Source organism: Helianthus annuus, chromosome 9, assembly GCF_002127325.2.
Source record: "Helianthus annuus cultivar XRQ/B chromosome 9, HanXRQr2.0-SUNRISE, whole genome shotgun sequence".
Lineage (NCBI taxonomy): Eukaryota > Viridiplantae > Streptophyta > Magnoliopsida > Asterales > Asteraceae > Helianthus > Helianthus annuus.
In genome coordinates this window covers 133,961,065-133,982,889 of record NC_035441.2, presented here as the reverse complement: position 1 = coordinate 133,982,889, position 21,825 = coordinate 133,961,065, and the positions used below count along the sequence as shown (strand labels likewise).

General features: G+C 35.2%; 2 protein-coding genes and 1 long non-coding RNA gene across 4 annotated transcripts; 2 read left to right on the top strand and 1 right to left on the bottom strand.

Annotated features, from left to right (window-relative positions):
* Positions 1-5,939: 5,939 nt before the first annotated feature.
* Positions 5,940-7,054, top strand: LOC110874698. 2 transcript variants are annotated; one of them, XR_004867313.1, is made up of 3 exons: positions 5,940-6,083; positions 6,368-6,452; positions 6,598-7,054. It is a non-coding gene; the product is annotated as an uncharacterized LOC110874698 (long non-coding RNA). The 2 variants fall into 2 exon arrangements; XR_002556149.2 differs by having other exon boundaries at positions 6,368-7,054.
* Positions 7,055-7,877: 823 nt separating this feature from the next.
* LOC110878770 (transmembrane protein 50 homolog) lies at positions 7,878-14,655 on the top strand. The gene is made up of 4 exons (XM_022127132.2): positions 7,878-8,341; positions 8,446-8,533; positions 14,159-14,311; positions 14,404-14,655. The coding sequence occupies exons 1-4, from the start codon at positions 8,209-8,211 to the stop codon at positions 14,438-14,440; spliced, it is 411 nt and encodes a 136-aa protein (XP_021982824.1). The 5' UTR covers positions 7,878-8,208; the 3' UTR covers positions 14,441-14,655.
* Positions 14,656-15,984: 1,329 nt separating this feature from the next.
* Positions 15,985-20,474, bottom strand: LOC110878769 (mitogen-activated protein kinase kinase kinase 1). Its single transcript, XM_022127131.2, has 9 exons — positions 19,387-20,474; positions 18,437-18,521; positions 18,268-18,330; positions 17,961-18,118; positions 17,746-17,818; positions 17,599-17,658; positions 17,423-17,533; positions 16,441-16,647; positions 15,985-16,348 (listed from the first exon to the last, which is right to left on the bottom strand). The coding sequence occupies exons 1-9, from the start codon at positions 20,232-20,234 to the stop codon at positions 16,340-16,342; spliced, it is 1,614 nt and encodes a 537-aa protein (XP_021982823.1). The 5' UTR covers positions 20,235-20,474; the 3' UTR covers positions 15,985-16,339.
* Positions 20,475-21,825: the final 1,351 nt, after the last annotated feature.

Here is a 21,825-nt window from a genome sequence, read left to right as displayed (position 1 = left end):
ATTTAATTCATTCTTTATTAATTTTAATTATATTGTTAATTATGTTATGAATACATCATTAATACATCCTTAACTCCTATGTTATGAATACATCATTAAGAGTGACTATGTTATGAATACATCATTGAGAAGTGATAGTGACTCTCCATTATAACGTTTGATGGAGATAAATTTGTAGTATACAATAGTTGACAGATTATTATACTATGAAAAAAGTCTGTTTAGTATTTAATATGTTCATGTACATTCACTTCTGATGTGTAAAACTTGTATTTAACATATAAATTTTAATGTGATTGTTCATAACAATTTAACTAGAAATACAATATGATAAGTATATGTTTATAGTGTTCTTATTTGATATATAAGAATAAGAAATTTGGTGCTTTATATGGCATTACATGAGATGTTATCATATAATTTTTAATCCGTTTGATGACAAGTTATAGCTATATTTTAGTAGTAAAAAAATCATATATTGATTTACTCATCTTTCTTTATAAATGTTATCTTACTATTAATCAAGATGTATGATTTTATTGTGGCTTTCATCATATATCAACTTTGTCCTTTATAGAACACCACTAATTTGAAAGCTAACGCACACGATGTCGATAAATTAGAGCATAACCTATAATAATAGGCTTATCACTATTGCAATTTATTGCGTCTTTTATATGCTTTAATTTATGTAGATGATATGTCAAATAAAAAAAATTATATATTTCTTACAAGTGATGAAAAAAATATTATTTCATAAGGTTGTGTCATAAGTCATTTCTTATAGAGACTTAATATAAAGTGATGCATTGTATAATCATCACCTTTACATATTACCATAAACCTTTTTAATAGTGTTCTTGATATATTTTAATATTCAATCATGACAGTAAGGCAAATTAATTATATGTATTTTCTTATATTGTACTTGATGAGAAGACATCTTATATCAATTATATATTGTACAATTTGACTTTGTACATTAATATGCCATTGTTTATGTACATAAACAGTCTTCAATGAAGCAGCTAAATTAAAGTTGTGTATATGATCACATGTTATAAACATGATTGAATAGTGAGCAAGATTTATTTATAATATGACATTCAAAGTTTCAAACTCACTAAAGCTTATTGTAAATTTTTTGATGCTTGTAAGATTTTGGACTGATAAATCTTAATGATTCGGTCATATAATTGATGTTATGTGGTGAAAAGATTAGTTATACATGTGGAATAAAACAATTTCCACTTGTCAAACCTCAAATGCGCTCTTGATATATAAGGTTTGAAACAGTCATTATGAAAGTTGTCTAACTCTATTCCATTCCTTGAAGAGAATGTAATGAAAAATATATATGATAATCCATTGAGCAAAACAATTTCCATCGTTAAATATCATTAATTGTTAAAGAATATATAAAGTTTGAAACAACAAGCATGAAAGTTATGTGGTTCTAATCCATTCCCTAATATGAATGTGATGATGATCAATTCAAAGGTTATGATCATAAACATAACTAAGAAAATTGTAATGATGCCACCATGAATGTTGTATGGGAGTATAGCAAATATGGCCAGAAGACTATATTAGAAGTTACTAGAAATGATACTAATTTTCCACAATATTCCATTAAATCAAATATGGTGAGTAACCAGAAGTTACTATAATATTTATACGATCACCACATGGCATGACCAAATAGGTCATCAAGATAGCATCATGATATGCTAAACAATCAAACATGCTAATCGGCACCTTAGCACCTCTAAGTAATCTAAAAACATTGCTCCCGAAATGCCTTATCATATGTCTAGTTAGTTTTTTTTTTTTTTTTGGCAAATAAATTTTTATGCCCTTCCAAACAATAAACTCCTACAAACAATCCCTCTTATATGGGACCATTGAAATGTACAGTTGTGTGGATTGTGGCATTCATATATGGTTACATGTGAGTTTTTAGCTACCCGTATGTAGCATATGCCCAACACTATGGAACATTGTTTTTTACATGGTTTAACATTGTTCTTTGACAACCAAATTGTAGGGACAATTGTTGGGCACAATGTGAAATATAGTGAGAGGCATACGTAGTCGAGACAGAATTCGTCGATTGATTATATCAATTCAAAACCAACTGCTTATCACAAATACTCCCCATAACAACTGGTCTCCTGAAGAGAACCAAGTTTCCATTTTTTTATATATATTTTGTTGTGTAGCCTATGTACCAATAGCACCACCATAACATATAAAATGGGATATGTACATCGTATTCCCAGTCTTAGGGGGAGACAAGAAAATGAAAGACTGGTAACATATAAAAATGCATCATATTATATATCGACCCCTGAAGTGGTCAATGCAAATCTGAAGTCCAAAAGAAAGAGCGTGTATTTGCAAATAATAACAAATGAAATACAAGATGCATTCACTAACACAAATAATGTGACAAAGTCACATATACCAGCTTAAACTTATCTACTCGAATGGAAGTACTCACAAAATGATTATCATATTAATAAATTGTGAGAGATAAACCGGTTCCATAAAAGATAAAACCCACAAACATAAAAAGAGAAGAGTAACGCAGTTGGTGTAACCCCAAAAGAGGTGACACACAAAACACCATACGTGGTTGCATACAAAACCCCAGAAGTGGTTGCATACTAAACCTTAAAGAAGGTTGTTGTCAAAACCCCAAAAGAGGCTAATGGAGTTCTAAAAGAAACTCTAGTACCAAACAAATATGAGATCGCGATGAATTATGTACAAAACAAGTACAATATGGAACCGTAATGAAACACGTGTAAAATGATATATTTGATTATGCTATAGCAATAGATGTAATCGATGAAAAAAAAAAAGATTACATATATAGAAAGTGTGCAAGAGTGTACGCACACAAATAGCCAAAATGGCTACATGACTTAAGGTTGAACTAAATTTGCTCGACAAACTAAACGTTTTCGAACCAGCAGTTCGAACACCCATAGACGTCAAACCAGTAGGTTATAAATGGGTGTCTTTAAATAAAAGGAAACGTAAATAATGAGTTTTTGCGATGTAAGGCACGCATTTTGACATAAAGATTTTTCCCAAATCCCAGCAGTTGATTATGAGGAAACGTATACCCCTGTAGTGGATGCGATAATCTTTAGATGTTTAAGCGGCCTCGCAATCTCAGAATGACTTCAGATAAAACAACTTATGGATGTCATCACCATATACATGTATGAGATAATTGCAAATGACATATGTATGAAAACCCCCTGAAGGATTAAAAATGCTCAAAGCATTATGAAACAATAACCCCATAGGTGTTATATATATGAATCTTAAAGGAAACTACTCGTATGTGGTACAGTCGACTATACTCTGAAAAGAGAGGTATAATTTTGATAAAATGAGCTACATCTATTTAAACAAGATTTCACTCTTACAGTGATAATGTAAACATCATCGAGAGAGAACTCTCAAACTAAAGAGGAAAATTCTGAATGACCTTTACAAAGTGTAGTTATTCTCGACCTGTAGATCGAGTATATATGTACTATTTTTGCTCATCAATCTGACTACATCTAGAAGATGTCATATAGAAAAAGCTCATTCGTTGAGTACATGAACGATTGTCCTATCGCTTAACATAGAAAAAATATTCTTATCAACCCAAGAAAGGGATGTTGAACTACTTAGTCAAAAAGTACCATGGCTAAAGTGCAATTGTGCATTAACTTAACTTTCTAGCTATGCATGATAATATATATTTTTATTTGAATTTATCAACATGATATAGCACATGTCCAATGAAGAGACATTTGAATGGTAAAGCAGATATGTCGATACCCTAAAGGTAAGAATGATATGTGTCTATATTTTACTAACCCATGAAAGCTAGTTCTGTTAGTCTTGTAGATATAAAGAATGTAACACAAATAGTCTTGGATCTTATGGTATTTGTTCGCAAGAAAAAGCACTAGAAGTCTCACAAGAAGATTTTACAATATTACTCAATATAAAGGATTGCACTTCAAGGCATCAAACGACAAATCATTCTACAAAAGTTTTGAGCAACTTTCGAGGATGATGGACACACTTTACTTAAAGGATACATATTATAATGAGGGGGAGATTTATTCAAGTTGCACACTCTTTTTCCCTTGACTAAGTTTTGTCCCATTGGGTTTTCTTAGTAAGGTTTTTAATGAGGCAACATACCTGATCCAGAAGTATTAGGGGGAGACAATACGCGCTGCACTCTTTTTCCCTTAGCTGAGGTTTTGTCCCACTGGGTTTTCCTAGCAAGGTTTTTAACGAGGCAGCACTACCAAGCGTATAATACGTTGTTTTGCTTTTATCATGCGGATAGTCAAGGGGGAGTGTTATAAATGTATTTTATGATTGTTATAAATATATTTTATGATATGACTATCCACATGCCTAACTCCCATTGGCATTTAAGTTGTGTTGAATGATTGCCCTATAAATAGTGGCTTTTGTATTTCATACATACACATGAATAAGAATAAGTTCTTCTATTCTCTTTCTCTCTTTCTATAATACTTGTTCTTTATGTTTATAGTTATACGTTGGTTGCTAGTATGTCGTTGTTTCACAACAGATTTGATATTAAAGTGAAAAGTCCAACATATAGAACTTTAATATTTTCATTTTGTTTACAATATTGTCACTATTTGATTATTAAGGTTTAAGGTTGATACATCTAGTTCCCTGACCTGGTACACGACTATACATGTAGATGTATCGATAGTGTAACGAATTGAGATGATTTTTCGTAGCGGAGCGTATGAAAATCCCGCTAATTATAGATAATACTAAATAAGGACTTTGGAGCCACAGTTATTAAAGTAACTATGTAATTTTGTGTAATTTTAGAAAGATTATTTTTTTCTTTTTATCATCTTATATATATCTAATCTAATACTAATAAATGATTACAAATAATGACAGATGACATATAATAATACCAATAAAGGATTGTAAATAATGGCACATGACATTTGCTTCTTTAGTCTCACAATTTTAATTTTAATTTTTTTAATTTAATTAATTTATGAATATCACATAGACTTATCTCAATCCCTATTATATTATAATAAATATTTTAAAAAAAATATCATCAAATCTCTTCTCCTAATATTAATATTATATATAAATATCTTCATTATAATATATATTATGAACATATATATTTTTGAACCTTTTTATTCGGATACTCAAAATATTTTAGATTTTCGCAATGAATGAATAACAAAATACTGAATTAGTATTAGCGATAAAAAAATTAATATAAATTATATTATTGCAATTTCTCCACAATAATTCATATATTACTTTTATTTTAAAATATTGATGTTATTTTAGTTACATGAATATTGTTATTTACATATTTACAACAATTTCCATAAATAAGTTTCACATAATATCATGGATAAGTGTAACATAATTTTTTTATTTAGAATTATATAACCAGAAGCTTTTTTTCTACATAACAACTTTCAATTTCAATAAAATTATATATTTATGAGCTTCTCATGGATTAATCACAATCTCAATTCACTTTTTTTAATTCATAATCTTAAGATTTTTTGTTTATTTATCTATATAAATATATAATATTATTTATTTTAATATTATATAGGGTAAATTACATTTTTCGTCCTTTATGTTTGTACTGGATTGCAACAGATAGCCTTTAACTTCAATAATTACAGTCACAATCCTTTATTTGCAAAACCCGTTACACTCTACGTCCTTTAGCACTAACCAGATTAAAATTTTCAGTTAACTTTATTTACTCAAGGGTATTTTGGTCAATTCATCTTTTATTTAAATGTTTAATAAATAAAATAAAAAATGCATATACACACTTCATCTCCATTTCATCTCTATAACCTACCCTCTATCCAACACCGCCGACACCAAGCAAACCCAACACCACCACTGAAACTCTCTCTAACTCTACCCTCTCTCTTCTCTACTTATCTGTTCAGCCACATAAAAACACCCAAAGATCTAATTCAACACTTTACTACAATCAATATACTTCCCTAACTGAAAAGGTACATACGCCTCCTTCCCCTAAGGTGAAAAAGTACTCACCTTTAGATCACCATTGGTAACGATTCCAATGGCGGGTCAGGTTTTACGGTAGGGTTACCGACCTCTTTCCAGCCACAAATTGATGTTCATTGAAACCGAAAAAAATTAAGCATACGAATTCAAGAATAATTTGCCTTCAGTTGAAGAAGAAAAAATAAATCAAGAATTCAGTATCAAATTTATTAAAATAATAAAATATTAGTCAAAACTCACTTGCCCACTTTGATATGTTTTCTTTTTGCAGATGACTCTGCCGATTAAAGTTCCTATACCGATGTTTTGAATTGAGCAAACTTTTAACCGACAAACTGCATCACTCTTCTACATATGTAAGTCGATGTGATCCTTGAATTGTAGCCATTTTTTGAGTGTTTATTTTTTGGTGTCTAATCCGTATATACATCACCATTGCTCTTGATTTTCTTGACTGTATATCTCTTAAATGTCAACATATACACGTGTTCAACACCCTAGTCACAGGTCCACTCAGGGCGGCCCTCTGCACTAGACAAAAGGAAACAAACAGCCCCTGAACAGTGGCGACAATGGTTGAGTTGTTCGAAGGTGCAACGGTGACGATAATGGCCCCCGGGTTCAGATCGGAGACTGCGCAACCTATTTTCGGTGGTTTAATGTCACCAGAGTCTCAATCTACTGTTACGGTAGGGTTACCGACCTCTTTCCATCCACAATTTTTGTTATTTCTGGCGTTTAAGGACGTTTCCGTCGTCTTAGGGGCACTACTCGTGGTTGCCGGAGGTTGGGTGGTGGTGGTTGTGGCTGGTAGCCGAGAAAAGGGTAGAGAGGGAGTTGAGTGAGACGAAGAGATAGGGATTTATCTTTTCTTCTTTTATAATTTTAGAAAAATCTTTTTGTTGTATTTTTTAAATTCATTTTAAATAAAAGGTGTCAAAAGATATAAATTCCCTCACATGAGGTGCACATGATATGACTTAACGTTTAAAGTTAACCTGGTTAGAGTCAAAGGACGTAGGGTGTAATGAGTTTTACAAATAAAGGATTGTGACTGTAATTATTGAAGTTAAAAATTATCCGTTGATATCCGATACAAACATAAAGGACGAAAAGTGTAATTTACCCTATTATATATGTGTGTGTGTAAAGATTATGCATCATAACCATTAATAATCTTTCAAAATGAATTCTAATTTTTATAAGATTATACGTTCATGTAACAATATTAATCAAAAGTAATATTTATTTAAAGGTCTAAAGCATTTAGATAAGAATTTTATTTTAATTAATATGTTTATGATTAATCGTTTTGGAATTATTTAAGGACTAGGATTTCACGAAATAAGCATGGGAATATATTTATAGATTTAAATATGTAATTAAAATCACTAAGGTCTGATGTATGTCACAAAAATAATTTAGTTATATAAATTTGTGTACAAATTATAATAAAATTACTTAATTATATCTTTAAATTCATGTATTACACGTGGTCTATAATCTAGTATTTAGTTTACTTCTACTCTAATTATTTTAATATAACCTTAATTACACTCTTATACTTTAAATTATTTGTGCTCGTTAACTATATCGATTGTCGGTACAGTACAAATAATGAAACGAACCAGACAGATGCCGACTAAACAACGTTGGTATCGGTTTGTTATTCATTTTTATTGTTTTCGATCAATATTCGTTTTTTGTTGTCAATCAATTATTTTCTTGTTTCCCTTTCAGTTGTTATATTGTTATAGCGAGTATCAATGTTGAAACGGACTGAGATGATAACAATACAAATTTGTTAAACATTGAGGCCCATTGCGAAGCGGGGCTAAAACCAGCTAGTTTAACTTATAACTAAAAAAGAATAAATGAAATGTAACAACAGAAAAAATATTAAATTAATGGTCAATAATAATATCCATTGGGTTTATCATATACTTCACAAATCAAATCCAGATTCCAGAATGAGCTAGTATAAAAACACAGTTATCTTCAGAAATTGATCTGATCTGATCGATTATCATCAACCTCTTGACCAATTTCACGTATCGTTTGTATCTATAATAATCCGAAGTTTCCCTTGGAAGAAAACATTCGAATCGATCAATGGATTTCTCGGAATTGTGGGCAATATTCGGCCCCGGCGTCGCCGGCGCCGTCTTTGGAGCCGGTTGGTGGTTTTGGGTGGACGCCGTCGTGTGCAGCTCCGTTCAAGTCTCGTTTCTTCACTACCTCCCTGGTTCTCTTTCTCTCTCTATCTCTCTTGTTAGGGTTTGGTTGATTGGGTTTTTTTTTTTTTTTTTTTCAAGTGTAATTTAACTACTTTTAGTTTATATTGTGTAGGAATATTTGCATCTTTGGCTGCTTTGATGTTTAATTGTGTTAGAAGAGATGATATTGATTATTCTCCTTATGAAGAAGGCGAATGGAGGTTTGTGTTTTTCTTCTCTTTATTGGATTCATTTGAATGTTATTCTATGATTAATTGTGTGGATAATTTATGTAATCTAGGTGTGTTATTCTATCCATATAACGCGTTGAATGAGCATTTTATTGTTCGGTTTTTGCCCCAAGTTAAGTCCTTTAAGCACTAATCGCTGTTACGCGATAAAAAGAATAAGGCCCTTAGTTGTTGTAAGTAGAGAGTGTAGTTGGAAAGATTAGTTAACTAGCACTAACGACTTAGTTAAGTTGTTAACGACAGTTAATACTAGAAAAGTACTCAAACGTTGTGATGGTATAGTGATTGAGAAGGTATCAATGAATGTGAATTACTTCTTGTTGTCTTAAATCGTACCGTATCAATCACATACGTCCTTTGTGAGTTTTTATTTGAATGTGGAGGAGGAAGTCAACTATGATTATATACCTTTTTAGTGGAAACCTTTATCATTATAATAATAAATGTCATCTTAACGAAATTAATGTGTTTCACAATGTTTGATTTTGATCTGTTTTCACGGTTATAGCTATTTTCTCTTATAAGATCTTTCATAGTGCCATTGTCTAGATGTTTGTTGCAAATTGAATTTTGGTTCTTGTAGAAACTATTTTAATTGTATATACTTATAGACAATAACTCATCTATTTTGAGCGGGATGGAATATTCCATGTTATATTGATGACTGATTGTGAATGAATAAACTTTTTATTGGTGTTGGTTGTATTGCTTTGCATTGCTTAACTGCTATCCTTATTGTTTGTTATTAATTTTATTCTGGGTGGTGCCATAGTGGTACCTATTAGGAATTTCTATAGGAGTAGGAGGCATATTAAACATAAAGAGAATTAAAACCTAAACATATAGAGCGCAAATAAGGGGTAGGAGGTAAATTAAAACATTTCATATATATAGTAAACCAATAACTCTGTTATCATTGCTGTAGAAAAAAATAATCTCCTTTCTTACATATATATGTTTGAGTAAATTACAAGTTTTGTCCTTTATGTTTACACCAAATTGCAGGCGCTGTCCTTTAGCGCAAAAGTTTACGAGTTTTGTCCTTAACGTTTCAAAATCCTGCACGTTATGTCCTTTAGGCCAAACCCAGTTAGATTTTTTGGTTAAATCTGGTCATGTGCCTTGCACATGAGGGCATTCTCGTCATTTCAGCTCCCAGGGACTATTGACTAAGGTGCTGTTTGTTTTTGCAGACAAAAACTGTCTGCAGTCTGATTTCAGCTGATTTTATGTCTGCAACTGAAGATGTGGTCTGAAGGTCTGTAAGCTGAAAATATAATACTGTTTGTTTTATAAACTGGATATTGTCTGTATAACATAGAAAAAAAAACGTAATACAACCACCACCTCCACCACCACCACCACAACCACCACCACCACCACCATCATCATCATCATCCAGTCAATAATTACATACACCCATCATCAACAACAACAGTAGGTAGCAGACAAAAAAAAAAAAACACCCATCGTCATCTCCTTTAAAGACTAGTATCTCTTTTAAAGACATTCATCAACATCAACAGTAGCAGCAAAATTCATCATCATCAGTAAATGAAAGAAAATAAAGGGTATTTTACCGGAATATTCTTCGGGCGGAATAACCATGCCGCCGACGTCTCCACTGCTGCCGCCGACGTCTCCACTGCTGCCGCCGCTCCATCTCGTCGCCCTCTCTCTCTCTCTCCGCCTCTTTCTCCCTCTAAAAATCTTCGGGCTTTTTGCTGCCATGGATCGACGATGAAGGTGAAGGTGACGGTGGAGGTTCGTCGGCGGTGGAGAGATGGGGGCACTGGTCGGAGGAGAAGACGGTGGTCGTCGGGCGTCGGCGGTGGGTTGAAGGTGAAGGTGACGGCGGAGGTGGGTTGAAGGTGGATGTGGTGGTGCTGGGTTTTGAAGTGGGAGAGAGATAGAGGAAGAAGATATGGGTTTTGAGGATCTTGCAGATGTGTGAAGATGGTAAACAAAGGCTTTTTTTTTTAAGCTAATAAAATCAGTATTCAGACCTTCTTTAAAACAAAAAACAAACGGTCTTCAATGGCTTATGTCTGCCCGCCTACAGACATAGTCCCCTTGCAGATGTTTTAAGCAAAAACAAACAGGCCCTAAATAACTTGTATTAAGAGACTATTTCTGTAAAAAATAAAAAGTTAAGTATAGATTAAAAAAAAAACTCTGCACACATATCTCTCTCTACCACTGCTGCACTGCCATAACCCACCCCACCCCACGCCACCACCACACCCACACCACCTGCTACTGCAACCACCCATCACCACCATTCCCGTCAACCACAACCACCACTATACCTTTGCAACTAAATGGTGGCTGTAAACCCCAAAATTGAAGTCAAAATTTCTGAATTAAACCCCAGAATTAAACTCACCACCCAATTCACCACCATCCACCCCTGTTCATCATCTTTCTGAATTAAACCCCAAAATTAAACTCTAAAACCCAATTCACCACCATCGACCCCTGTTCATCATCTTTCAAGATCAAGAAGCTTAAAAAACATGAAATTCAGAATCAAAATAGTGGCTATAAACACCAACACCAGATCTGGGTTTGCCGGTGGTGTTAGAACGGAGTGAGAGATAGTTGCCGGAGAAGTTGTGTTCACCGGTGATGAGAAAGAAGAAGGATTTGTTGACATAAGAAGGCAGCTGTGGCGGTTTCGTTGTATCGTGTCGGAGTGGCGTTGATGGCCGGAGCTCCTACAACCACACATTGAACCAGGTTTAAAACTACCGTGTCTTGGGAAGAAAGCCAAGAGAACCGTGTCTTGGATGCTCAAACTTCCTGTGCGACATTCTTCTTACCTTCAAATTACATACTCAATCAAAATGTTATATAAACTAAAGTGTCACTACAAAGCAACTACAACTTATCAAGCTTAAACAGCTGCTGACAACGCTCCAACATACATACTCAATTGAATCTATATAATAATATATAGAGGAAGAACTTATTGCAATACATACCTGCTGTAGAGAGAGATGAATAAGAGAAATGGAGAGAGATATCAGATGAGATAGGGATTATATAACCCTTTTATTTTTTAGTTTGTTACAAAATAGTCCCTTAATAAAAGTTCTTTACAAAATAGACCTTGACAAGGTGAAATGACAACGATACCCTCATGTGCAAGGCACATGACCAGATTTAACCAAAAAATCTAACTGGGTTTGGCCTAAAGGACATAACGTGCAAACTTTTGAAACGTTAAGGACAAAACTCGTAAACTTTTGCGCTAAAGGACAGCGCCTGCAATTTGATGTAAACATAAAGGACAAAACTTGTAATTTACTCTATATGTTTTGATCTTGTTTATAGAACAATGAGTTGTGTTTATGCTGCTTTTAGGCATCACAGCTTCACAAGAGTATGCTCATATTGCTATTTGCTATCATAGTTTGCTAAGGGTTTTTTTTTTGTGTACACTAGTTGCATACTTACATATGTATATAGTGCCTAAATGTTCTCAGCTGCTTAAGGTCAGGTATATGCATGGGCTAGGTAAGACACATAAGAATGAATATGGGACACCACACATTAATGCTTATATAACAACCATACCCAGTGAATCCCACAAATATCAAAGCTACTCATAGGGTCTGGGGAGGGTGGGATGTAGACAGACCTTGCCTCTATCCCTAAGGATAGAGAGGCTGCTTCCAGAAGAGACCCTCAGCTCCAAAACGAACAACAAACCAACACATCAGGTCCAAGAATATAGAAAAAATAGAAAAATATACTATAGAAAAAAGAAGTCACCTATACGAAGAAAGTTGATCAGAGTGACACGGTATAATGTAAATCATGTATAATAGCATACAACATCATTCGGGCATAAACACAAGAAGTCAATCGTCGGTAAAGTCACTTAAAAGAATAAGAAAACCTACTTCCCTAGAATACACCTAAGACCTTACTTCAGTATCCTCTAGAAGTCCTTAACCCTAATCCTACGCCTCCACGAAGTCCTATCTTGGACCATGTCCTCAGAAAGATGCAACTCTAGCAAATCATGCCTAATCTGCTCTTCCCATGTCAGTTTTGGTCTGCCTCTTCCTCTCTTCCCCTCCACAGTAAGAGTTTCCACTACTCTAACTGGTGCTGTCGTTTGTCTCCGCTTCACATGTCCAAACCATCTCAATCTCCCCTCTCTAATCTTATCCGATATACTAGCCACTCCTAATCCCTCCCTAAAAACCTCATTTCTTATCCGATCCAACCTCGTGTGTCCACACATCCACCTCAGCATCCTCATCTCTGCTACCTCCATCTTGCGCACTTGTGTCTTCTTGATAGCCCAACAGTCTGTTCCATACAGCATAGCTGGTCTAACTGCTACCCTATAAAATTTTCCCTTTAGTTTAGTAGGGAACCTCCTATCGCACAATACTCCACTGGCTGCCCTCCATCTACACCAGCCAGCCTGTATGCGATGGGTTACATCACTATCTATGCCACCATCCCTTTGTACAAACGACCCCAAATATTTAAATTTAGTAACCTGCGGGACCAATTGATCCTCAATGGTGATTTGGGTATCATCGTCATCGGCTACACCACTGAAATCACAGTGTAGATACTCAGTCTTAGATCGACTAATCCTTAGGCCCTTGCCCTCTAGAGCTAATCGCCACTCCTCTACCATCTCGTTCAGGCACTGTTTAGTTTCTGCAATCAACACAATATCGTCTGCAAAAAGCATGCACCACGGAACGGTCTTCTGGATCAACTTGGACAACTCATCCAAGACCACCGCAAAAAGGAAAGGGCTCAACGCAGACCCTTGATGGAGTCCTACTCCACAGGAAAGAAGTTTGTATCCCCTACGGACGCGCGGACACTAGTTTCCGTTCTATCGTATGTATCTTTAATTAAGTCTATATACTTCCCAGGTATCCCTCGACCCTCCAAACTATCCCAAATCAGTTGTCGTGGGACACTGTCATATGCCTTTTCAAGGTCGATGAACACCATATGTAAATCTTGTTTCTTCGCACTACATTAATGCTTATATGATATATCTAAACTTAAAGGTGTATACATCTTACATTCTTATTTGATCTGCTACCATTTAGGCCAACGTGTTAAGCCGTTATAGCTGAAGGGTTAACAATTTGTCCATTCTTATTACTGGACGCCACACATTAATGCCCATTCCTATATTGTGCTCAACTGATTTTTAGCTAATGGGTGTCGAAATGCATATCCTCGTTAATAGCAGTGGGGATAAATATAAGGTGGTTAAGACTTAAGAGTCTAAATATGAATCCTTAAGCAAACCTTGAAGATCACAATAGGTTTAAGCTACATAAATGGTGCTGATACTTCATTCTTGATTAACTAACATAGGTGCACCAGATCACTTAACATGGAGCACCACTATCAAAAGGAATCTGTATTTTTAAAAACACTTTTATCATCTTCTTGAAGATATTGCATCCAGATCTTGACACTATTCCCAGTGTATAGTGACACTCGTACTTTCGATGATCTGTTTGATGGTTATACGTCTGCTTTATTTTGTACAATACACCTCGTATCCCAAAACTCTGACATTTACCATGTGTAATATTGCAGGTTGAAACTTTGGCTTTTTCTAGCGTATGTTGTATCGTTCGTCTCATTGGCCGCATCAGTAGGGTTGTTGATACAAGATGCACTTGTGCCTGAAGGCCCTTCAGCTTGGACAGGAACTGCTGGTGTTTTGCAGTGTGTGCTTGTGTTAATCAGGTTAGTCTTCTTCAACTCTTCATTTGTCTGCAAGATTTTCTCTTCTTTGTCTCACCAACAAGAATGTTTAACTGCCATTCATTGATGTGCAGTGGACTTGTTTATTGGACATCTCATTCCGAACAATAGTCAAGTCTTCATTTCATTTCAAGGTGTGATCATTTGTGGGTTGTTATATTATGTTTGTACATGTCTGTTGATGATAGTGAGACAACCTTTGACCTTGTTAAGGTAAAAGTGATTGACCGAATTATATTTGCAACTCTTGTTTTCTTCTGTGTGCTTTATCACCCTTTTGTTTTGTATTGAAAGGATAAAACATAATGTACAGAATCTTAATATTACCAAATGCCACATCAGCAAAAATAGTCCCAAAAGATACCATTCAACATAAGGATGTTCATAACGACCGGAATGCCCAAACTGATGAAAGTTGTTATATTTGGTATGGTTCAACAGTCCAGTTATGGTTTGGATTGTAAACCAAATTGGTCATTTAATTTTAATTTATTTCTTTCATTTTAGGAATAGTCGTTTTTTAACAATAATAATACAAAATTATGCTTTTTGAAAAACATAATATTTTGTCTTAAAGGTAAAAACGTCAAACTGTGAAAAGTGGCCGAGGCCGACCCATCCAACCATGCTGGTTAGGTTTGTCTATTTCTGATAATGTAGTTAGCAGTTTGGCTCAAAATTTTCGTCAAAATCTGTTGAACTGGACCATGTGTCCCTAATTCAACATGTAGGATTTTATGAAATTCGCCTCAAATCATTAAGGATGTATGGATTGCTATATAGAATACAATGGGTATACATAACAAAGTAATCTAGGTAACAAACTACACAATGAGCTTATCTAGGATTAACACAAGTGACAAACTAAATGCAAGCTTGCCCTGTCATCCTCGATATTAATACGACAGTACACATTCAACACGTGAACATGACACGTTTAGATGTATGTGCCGTTTACTTAAAACACTAAGACAAACATGTTTAATAAACAAGTTACATAACACGTCACGTTTAACTCGATTAAATAGTCCAATAACTGACGTGATACGTCACCCACACTTAACATCTTTAGATTAAAAAAAATACCGAAAATTACAATATTGTAATCCTTGAATAACAACCGATAACATCCTTGAAAGAAAAAAATTACAAAACATCCTTAAAAAACAATACAAAATGTCATTGAAATTAACGATCCATTTAAGCACAATTACTGATATCTATTAGGAGTCAATGAACTCAAATTCGTTCATAACTATAAATACAGTTAGAATCCACGTAAACATGATTAGATACCTTTTTGAAGTTGCCTTGAAGAGTCACGAAGATTCTGCACATGACAGTTTGTTTTAAGATCGAGAACTTATGCACTGTCTTCTTCAGTGAGAAGATTCAAGTAAAATAAGAACATGTTTATCAACTTCATGCCAAGCAGTATATGTTGGATTTAGGAAAGTAGTTTTATCGGTAAAAATAGTTTGTGACGGGCCTACAACAAAGAAGATAGCTTAAAAGTCAAGATATGCGAGGGGGGCATCGGTGATTGGTCGAGAGAAGGGAAGAGAGAATCTAGAGAAGTAGTCGACCGATTACTATTACTATATATAGTACAACGGATATGCATAACAAACTACAGCAAACTAATACAGGAAAAATACAAGTAACAAACTTATCCTATTATACTTGATCATGTGTTTCTCTAATACAAGAGCTCATTAGTGCTTCCTAATCATCACTTGATTAAACACACTCTGTCTGTCATTGACTCATTCTTTTTACACTATAAGCTACATCTAATAAACAAATTACCAATTCATCCAAAAGAATTAATTTACAAACCAAACACATAACGGCAGAGGACACGAAAGACTCCTCTCAGCATCGACAGATGCATCCCCGATGGAGAAACAAAGAAAAGAATATGTTCCCATAAGAACTTGAACAGGACCCAAAACTGAAGTAGTCAAAGGACTATGCAGTTACATCATAACCTCATGATGTACGATTGAGCTATCGCATCTGTCACAGGTAAGACATATACAGTAGTAATATGTTAGTACAAGTGTAAAACACACACACCTAGTTTGATTCTACTTTTGATGAATTTGAACCTGCTGATTCCAGGACTGTGCAGACGCATGGTCTGTAAAAAACGGAAGTGGTCTTCTAACAAATGCATGGTCCAAGAGTTGACTAGCAGTTGGGCGGTCTTTCGGATTAACGTGAAAGCACTGATATATGAAATCCCTTGCTTCTCTTGAAAGGTTATCTGGAACTGGGGGAGCACGGCCACTTCCGATTCTAAATAACGCAGCCATCTGTTCATCACAACAATAACAGATGCCTGATCAAATAAATAACAAAATTTTATTCATAACATCTTCTAACTTATAATAAAAGACTCCAAATAATGCCACATGTCATTCTCTCATTCAACCTCATAAATTTTATTTATATTTGTTTAATAAATTTCTTTTAATATTAATATATTAATATTAATTAATAACCAATATATATATGTATATCACTTATTTTTATCCTTATCTTTATCTAAAATTAAAAAATAACTTCAATTTTGCAATTTAGACCCCTTAATTTTTTACTTTTAATCCAAAGTTTTTCATCTTTTGCAATTTAATCCTACCTCTTTTTTTATTTTCAATTTTGGTCCACCATACTTTTCATCTTTCCCAAGGTTTTCGCTCCGTTCTAAATTTTGTGAGTTAACACACCGCAACGTGCGTGTGAGGTTCAACATTTTTTCGTATATTTTTTCCCGTTTGACTGGCATGTCGCGTCACATATATTTTTCTGCGTTTGACAAGTTCGTCCAACACGCGGGTCTTGGATGACTTAGTTATTTTTTCTATGTTTTACATTTCGGTTTAATTTCTCAGCAACGAACGTGCGTGATTCAAAGATTTTGCGTCTATTTTTTCCCGTTTTTATTTATTTTGTTTTTACGAGCTTTTCCGGTGTTGGTGGTCGCTGACAATGGTATAGTATTGCTACTACTTAACACAGTTTTATGACAACCGCTGCAACGCAGGGGCGTAATACTAGTACATTGAATAAAGAAAGAAAATAACATACGCATTCCATTGGAGCGTAGGGAATCCTTCGTGTCAACATCTCCAAGACGGTGCAGCCAAGGCTCCATATGTCTGCTGCAAGTCCATACCCTTTATTTTTAAGATTAACAACCTGCAAAGTTCATCAAGTCAAAATGAGAAATTGAATAAAAATAAAATTAATATATTGAGACAAACCTCAGGAGCCATCCAGAATGCCGTTCCCTTGCAAGACTTCACGTCATTGAATTTAGTAGCCTATATAAGATAAGAGATGATTTAAGGGATAAAGACCGATAACTGTCGCAAAAAGATTATAAAACGGAATTTTCATTCTGGAGAAACCTTTGCCAGCCCAAAATCTGCAAGTTTCACCGAGCCATTAGTATCGACTAATATGTTTGCACATTTTACATCCCTGAAAGACAAACAAGAAAACTTGACATTAGAAACCCACAAGTAATATGCTAACTGAAACCTCTAGTACAAACAGTTTCATGAATTAGTTATAAAGAAAACTTAGTACAGATCATACATAAACCCTTAATAGAAAGCCGTACCTGTGCACAATACCGCGATCATGCAGATACTTAAGACCATGTAAGATCTGGCGTGTGTATGAGGAAACTTGACAATCTTGAAGATGATATCTTTGATAGAGACTTAAAAGAGAACCTTTTGTCACAAGCTCAAGAAATATATACAGCTTTGACTCGTCCTGCAAGCCACATCATGTAAAAAATTAACTTTCCTGGTTGTACAACGATATTTTAAAACAAGTAAACTGTTTTTTTTTTTTTCTATAAAAAAAGTGTAACAAGTATCAAAGTGATAATAATTGAAGGCATGGACGCATGAAAGCAATACCTTATAAGTCCCGTAGTATCGTACTATGTTTTCATGTTCAAACTGACTTAAAAGAGCAATTTCCTGGACAGATAAATAGAGATCAGTATAAGGAACCAAGTAAGTCATGTCTAACTACACACTATGAAGTTAAAATAGTTCAAGACGGTAAGACACAGGCCTTGCTTACCTGTTCAAGCTGTAAAACACTTTGCCTTCCGAGTTCCCCTTGATCAAGCAAAGAGACTTCCTTTATGGCAATAAAATATCCACTACTGCAAGAATAAAGGAATGTAACTGTTAAAAAGTGTTTCTTTGTGATAACTCATATGCATTCTACATTTCTACTATCCCGTATGAAGTGTAATGTAGTGTCTTGAGTTAGTATGTGTGTTTATGAGATTACAGATCGCAGCTTTCAGGTGCAGGATTACAGTGCATGCAACTCTGAGCCGTCTCATTAGCATGCCCTATTGTATAAATCCATTCTCTCCATACATAGACATGTTGAAGGTTTATATGATAATTCCACTAAACGTAATATAAACAAAAGGTATGACTTCAAAGTAAGAAGGGAACTTTGCACTATGGGTGTTGAGTCAAAATGTGCAACCTTAGACAAGTCAAAGTGTTGAGATAATGATCTTCGTCATGTTCCAAGCCACCAGTTCAATAAAATAAGAAAAAAAAAAAACTTTCATTCAACTTAAGCAAAATTCAATTGTTCCAAACAAGTAGAGCCCGCAAGAATACAAGTAGAAATCCAAGAAACATTAAATATGCTGAATTTGACTCCAATGTGTAGCCGAGTATAACAACAAAGCTTACCCAGCTGTAAATTACTAACAAGACTACACTAACAGATGGAACAAACATCAGGTTTGGCAAGTTTTGGTCAATCTGGCATGTTCCTTTTCAAGACTGAGTGTCATGCATTACACTAGTAAATAAGCACTTTTGGTAAATCAACTAAAAAGCCGATGCAGGCTAACTATGTGCATCATGTGATCAGATGACAGGTTGTTTACTAAATAATCACGAATTACATACATGGAGAACACAAATAAAGATATGTGCAACACGTGTTAGTGGTGTTAATAGAGCTACTAACATATTATATAGTAGGCGGTAGGCACTTACTCGCAAATGCCTTCATATACCGATCCAAAGGACCCACGCCCCAAGAGCTGGCCCCTCTGCCAGCTATTAATCTTGATGTGCCTAAACCTTCCATTAGCGGACAAATTAAACCCATAACCATTCGGTGAAACACTGGACGGAGGCTCTGTCGTAGTACTAGACGAATCATCATCATTAGAAGTCGTAAACGAACAACACGCCAAAAGCGATGCTCTTTCAAGCCTCGCCGTAACATCATCCACATCACGTTCTCCTCCTCCTTCCCCTTCCCCTTCCTCTTCTTCATCAGACAAGCTAACCCTATCATGACTAACATGCCCAGTTATAACATCCCACTCGCTCGGTTTCGAAATCGAAGAACAGGATGGCGGAGAAAGAAGCGGAGGCCGAACACCTTTAATCCCGTTGCCAACTCTATTACCATCACTAACCCTAACAACATCCTCACCATCACATCGATTTTCAATATTTTCACCAATTTCAGTCGATTTTCCACGAAGAATTTCACTATTAAAACGAGAAGAAGGAGGATCTGAACTAGAGCGAACCTTTCTAGCCTCCCACGATGAAACATCAATCCCAAAATCTTCAGCACTTTGTAACCCTAGACTACGATAAACTAAATCAAGCTGACCGTCATCACTTCCGTCAATCCGGAAGCTAGTAGGTAGGTCAAGTGATTGAGTACCTCTAACAACAGAAGGATCTTCATATGATGACGTCGGGAACTCGTAATCGATGTTTCTCCGTGCGTTCATACGCTCGAGCTTCGGCCTACGTGGCGTGGTCGTCTTCTTTTTCCGGCGTGCATCGGAATTGAGGACGAGAAATTGAGATAGGTGACGCATTGAGATCTTTGATCCAGTAGAGTGTGAATTTGTTCATCAATTGAGGTGTGTTTCGATTAGGGTTTGGTTTAGGGGAAGTTTGGGGGAGAATTGGGTTGACTCCGGCCGTCGTCGGAGAGAGAGAGAGAGAGAGAGAGGGGTAAACGCAGGTGGGGGTCAAAAGAGAAGAAAAAGGGGTGTGGTGTTGTGTGGGCTGCAAAATATCACACCACCGCAGACAACTCACACTTTTCTTTCACTGAAGTTTCCCGGGAAATAATAATATAATAAACTAATATAAAATGACTTTTAAACGGATGTAAAAATTAAATAAAATAAAAAAACCAATAAAAAAAAACTATTGGACAAGAAAAAGAAGATTAAATGTGATTGGTTGAATTCAATTCCCATCAGGCGTTGTATTTTGCACGCCCCAACTAAATTTTCGAAAAAAAACACCCCGGGGGGCCGATGTCGGTCGTGCTTGTGCGTGCTTCATCAAAAAAACGCCCAGTTTTTCATCCACTACGCATGGTCTTATAAGTTGCTCAACGAGGCATCTTAAAGTATCCTCGTCGGTCAATGTGTTTTGTGGTGGTTTTTGATGTTTTTAAGAACCCGTTGTGATGTTTTTAGTGGGGTGAGCATATTAACCTTCATAATTGATAAACTAACTATGACTAAGATAAGCGAACCGATTAATCGATAATCGGCATAACTGGTGGTTATGATTTTGAAGCATTGGTTAACTGAATAATCGGTTATGGTTTTGGTTTTAAAGGTTTGGTTAACTGCCATGACCAAAACTGATTCTCAAGTTTTTTGTGAACAAGGGAAAATAAGAGTTTATGATTTTATTTTCGTCTTCTTTTTTCACCTATGTGTGAACACCACCAGGGCCGGCCCTGAGGGTGGGCGGGGAGGACCACCGGCCAGGGCCCGTTTAATCCGGGGGCACGTTTAAAAAAAATCCTGCTTATATATGTATATAAAATATTATCAAACCCAAAGTATATTAAAATAAGTATGTGGCTCAACTGGTTTTGAGCGTTTACTGCATATCGGGGGAGCACAGGTTCGACTCCATTGCCCTGCTTTTTTTTCTTTCTGACTTATTATATATGCTTCTTTATAAAAGGAATTGGATCGATCTTTGCTAACTTGTAAAAATAAACCAAAATACTCCATCTTCTATGGCAAGACTTTTTAGCACAGAAAAGGCGAAAAAAATATTTTTATCATTTTATTATGTAACTACAAAAATGAGTACTGCTTGTGTTCCAGATCACTAGTTTAGGTGAAGTAAATTAATTTTTTTAAAGAGAGCTTCTATCGGTTAGCTATTAGCCTATTATGACATATTATTCACTTATTCGAATACTATGATTTTTATCGTTTTGGTAATTGCAATTTTTATTGATACAACTTTAATCGTTGTTTAAAGAAAATACTTCACATTATCTATTTCATTAAGGCCTTAGAGGCACGTTTTTCTGAGCTTGAACAGGGCACCTGAATTGTCAGGGCCGGCCCTGAACACCATCTTCATTCACATCTTGGAACCAATGCTTTTAGGGCTGAACCAGACATCGAACCAGTCTTTTTACTGGTC

What these genes read in the sequence shown, in the direction of transcription:
- LOC110878770 (XM_022127132.2), top strand. Translation starts at nt 8,209, where the DNA reads ATGGATTTCTCGGAATTGTGGGCAATATTCGGCCCCGGCGTCGCCGGC. An exon ending in TATGAAGAAGGCGAATGGAG is followed by an intron (nt 8,534 to 14,158) that starts GTTTGTGTTTTT and finishes GTAATATTGCAG; the next exon opens with GTTGAAACTTTGGCTTTTTC. An exon ending in TGTGTGCTTGTGTTAATCAG is followed by an intron (nt 14,312 to 14,403) that starts GTTAGTCTTCTT and finishes ATTGATGTGCAG; the next exon opens with TGGACTTGTTTATTGGACAT.
- LOC110878769 (XM_022127131.2), bottom strand. Translation starts at nt 20,234, where the DNA reads ATGCGTCACCTATCTCAATTTCTCGTCCTCAATTCCGATGCACGCCGG. An exon ending in GATCGCGGTATTGTGCACAG is followed by an intron (nt 17,819 to 17,960) that starts GTACGGCTTTCT and finishes TTTGTCTTTCAG; the next exon opens with GGATGTAAAATGTGCAAACA. An exon ending in CCTACGCTCCAATGGAATGC is followed by an intron (nt 16,648 to 17,422) that starts GTATGTTATTTT and finishes TGTGATGAACAG; the next exon opens with ATGGCTGCGTTATTTAGAAT.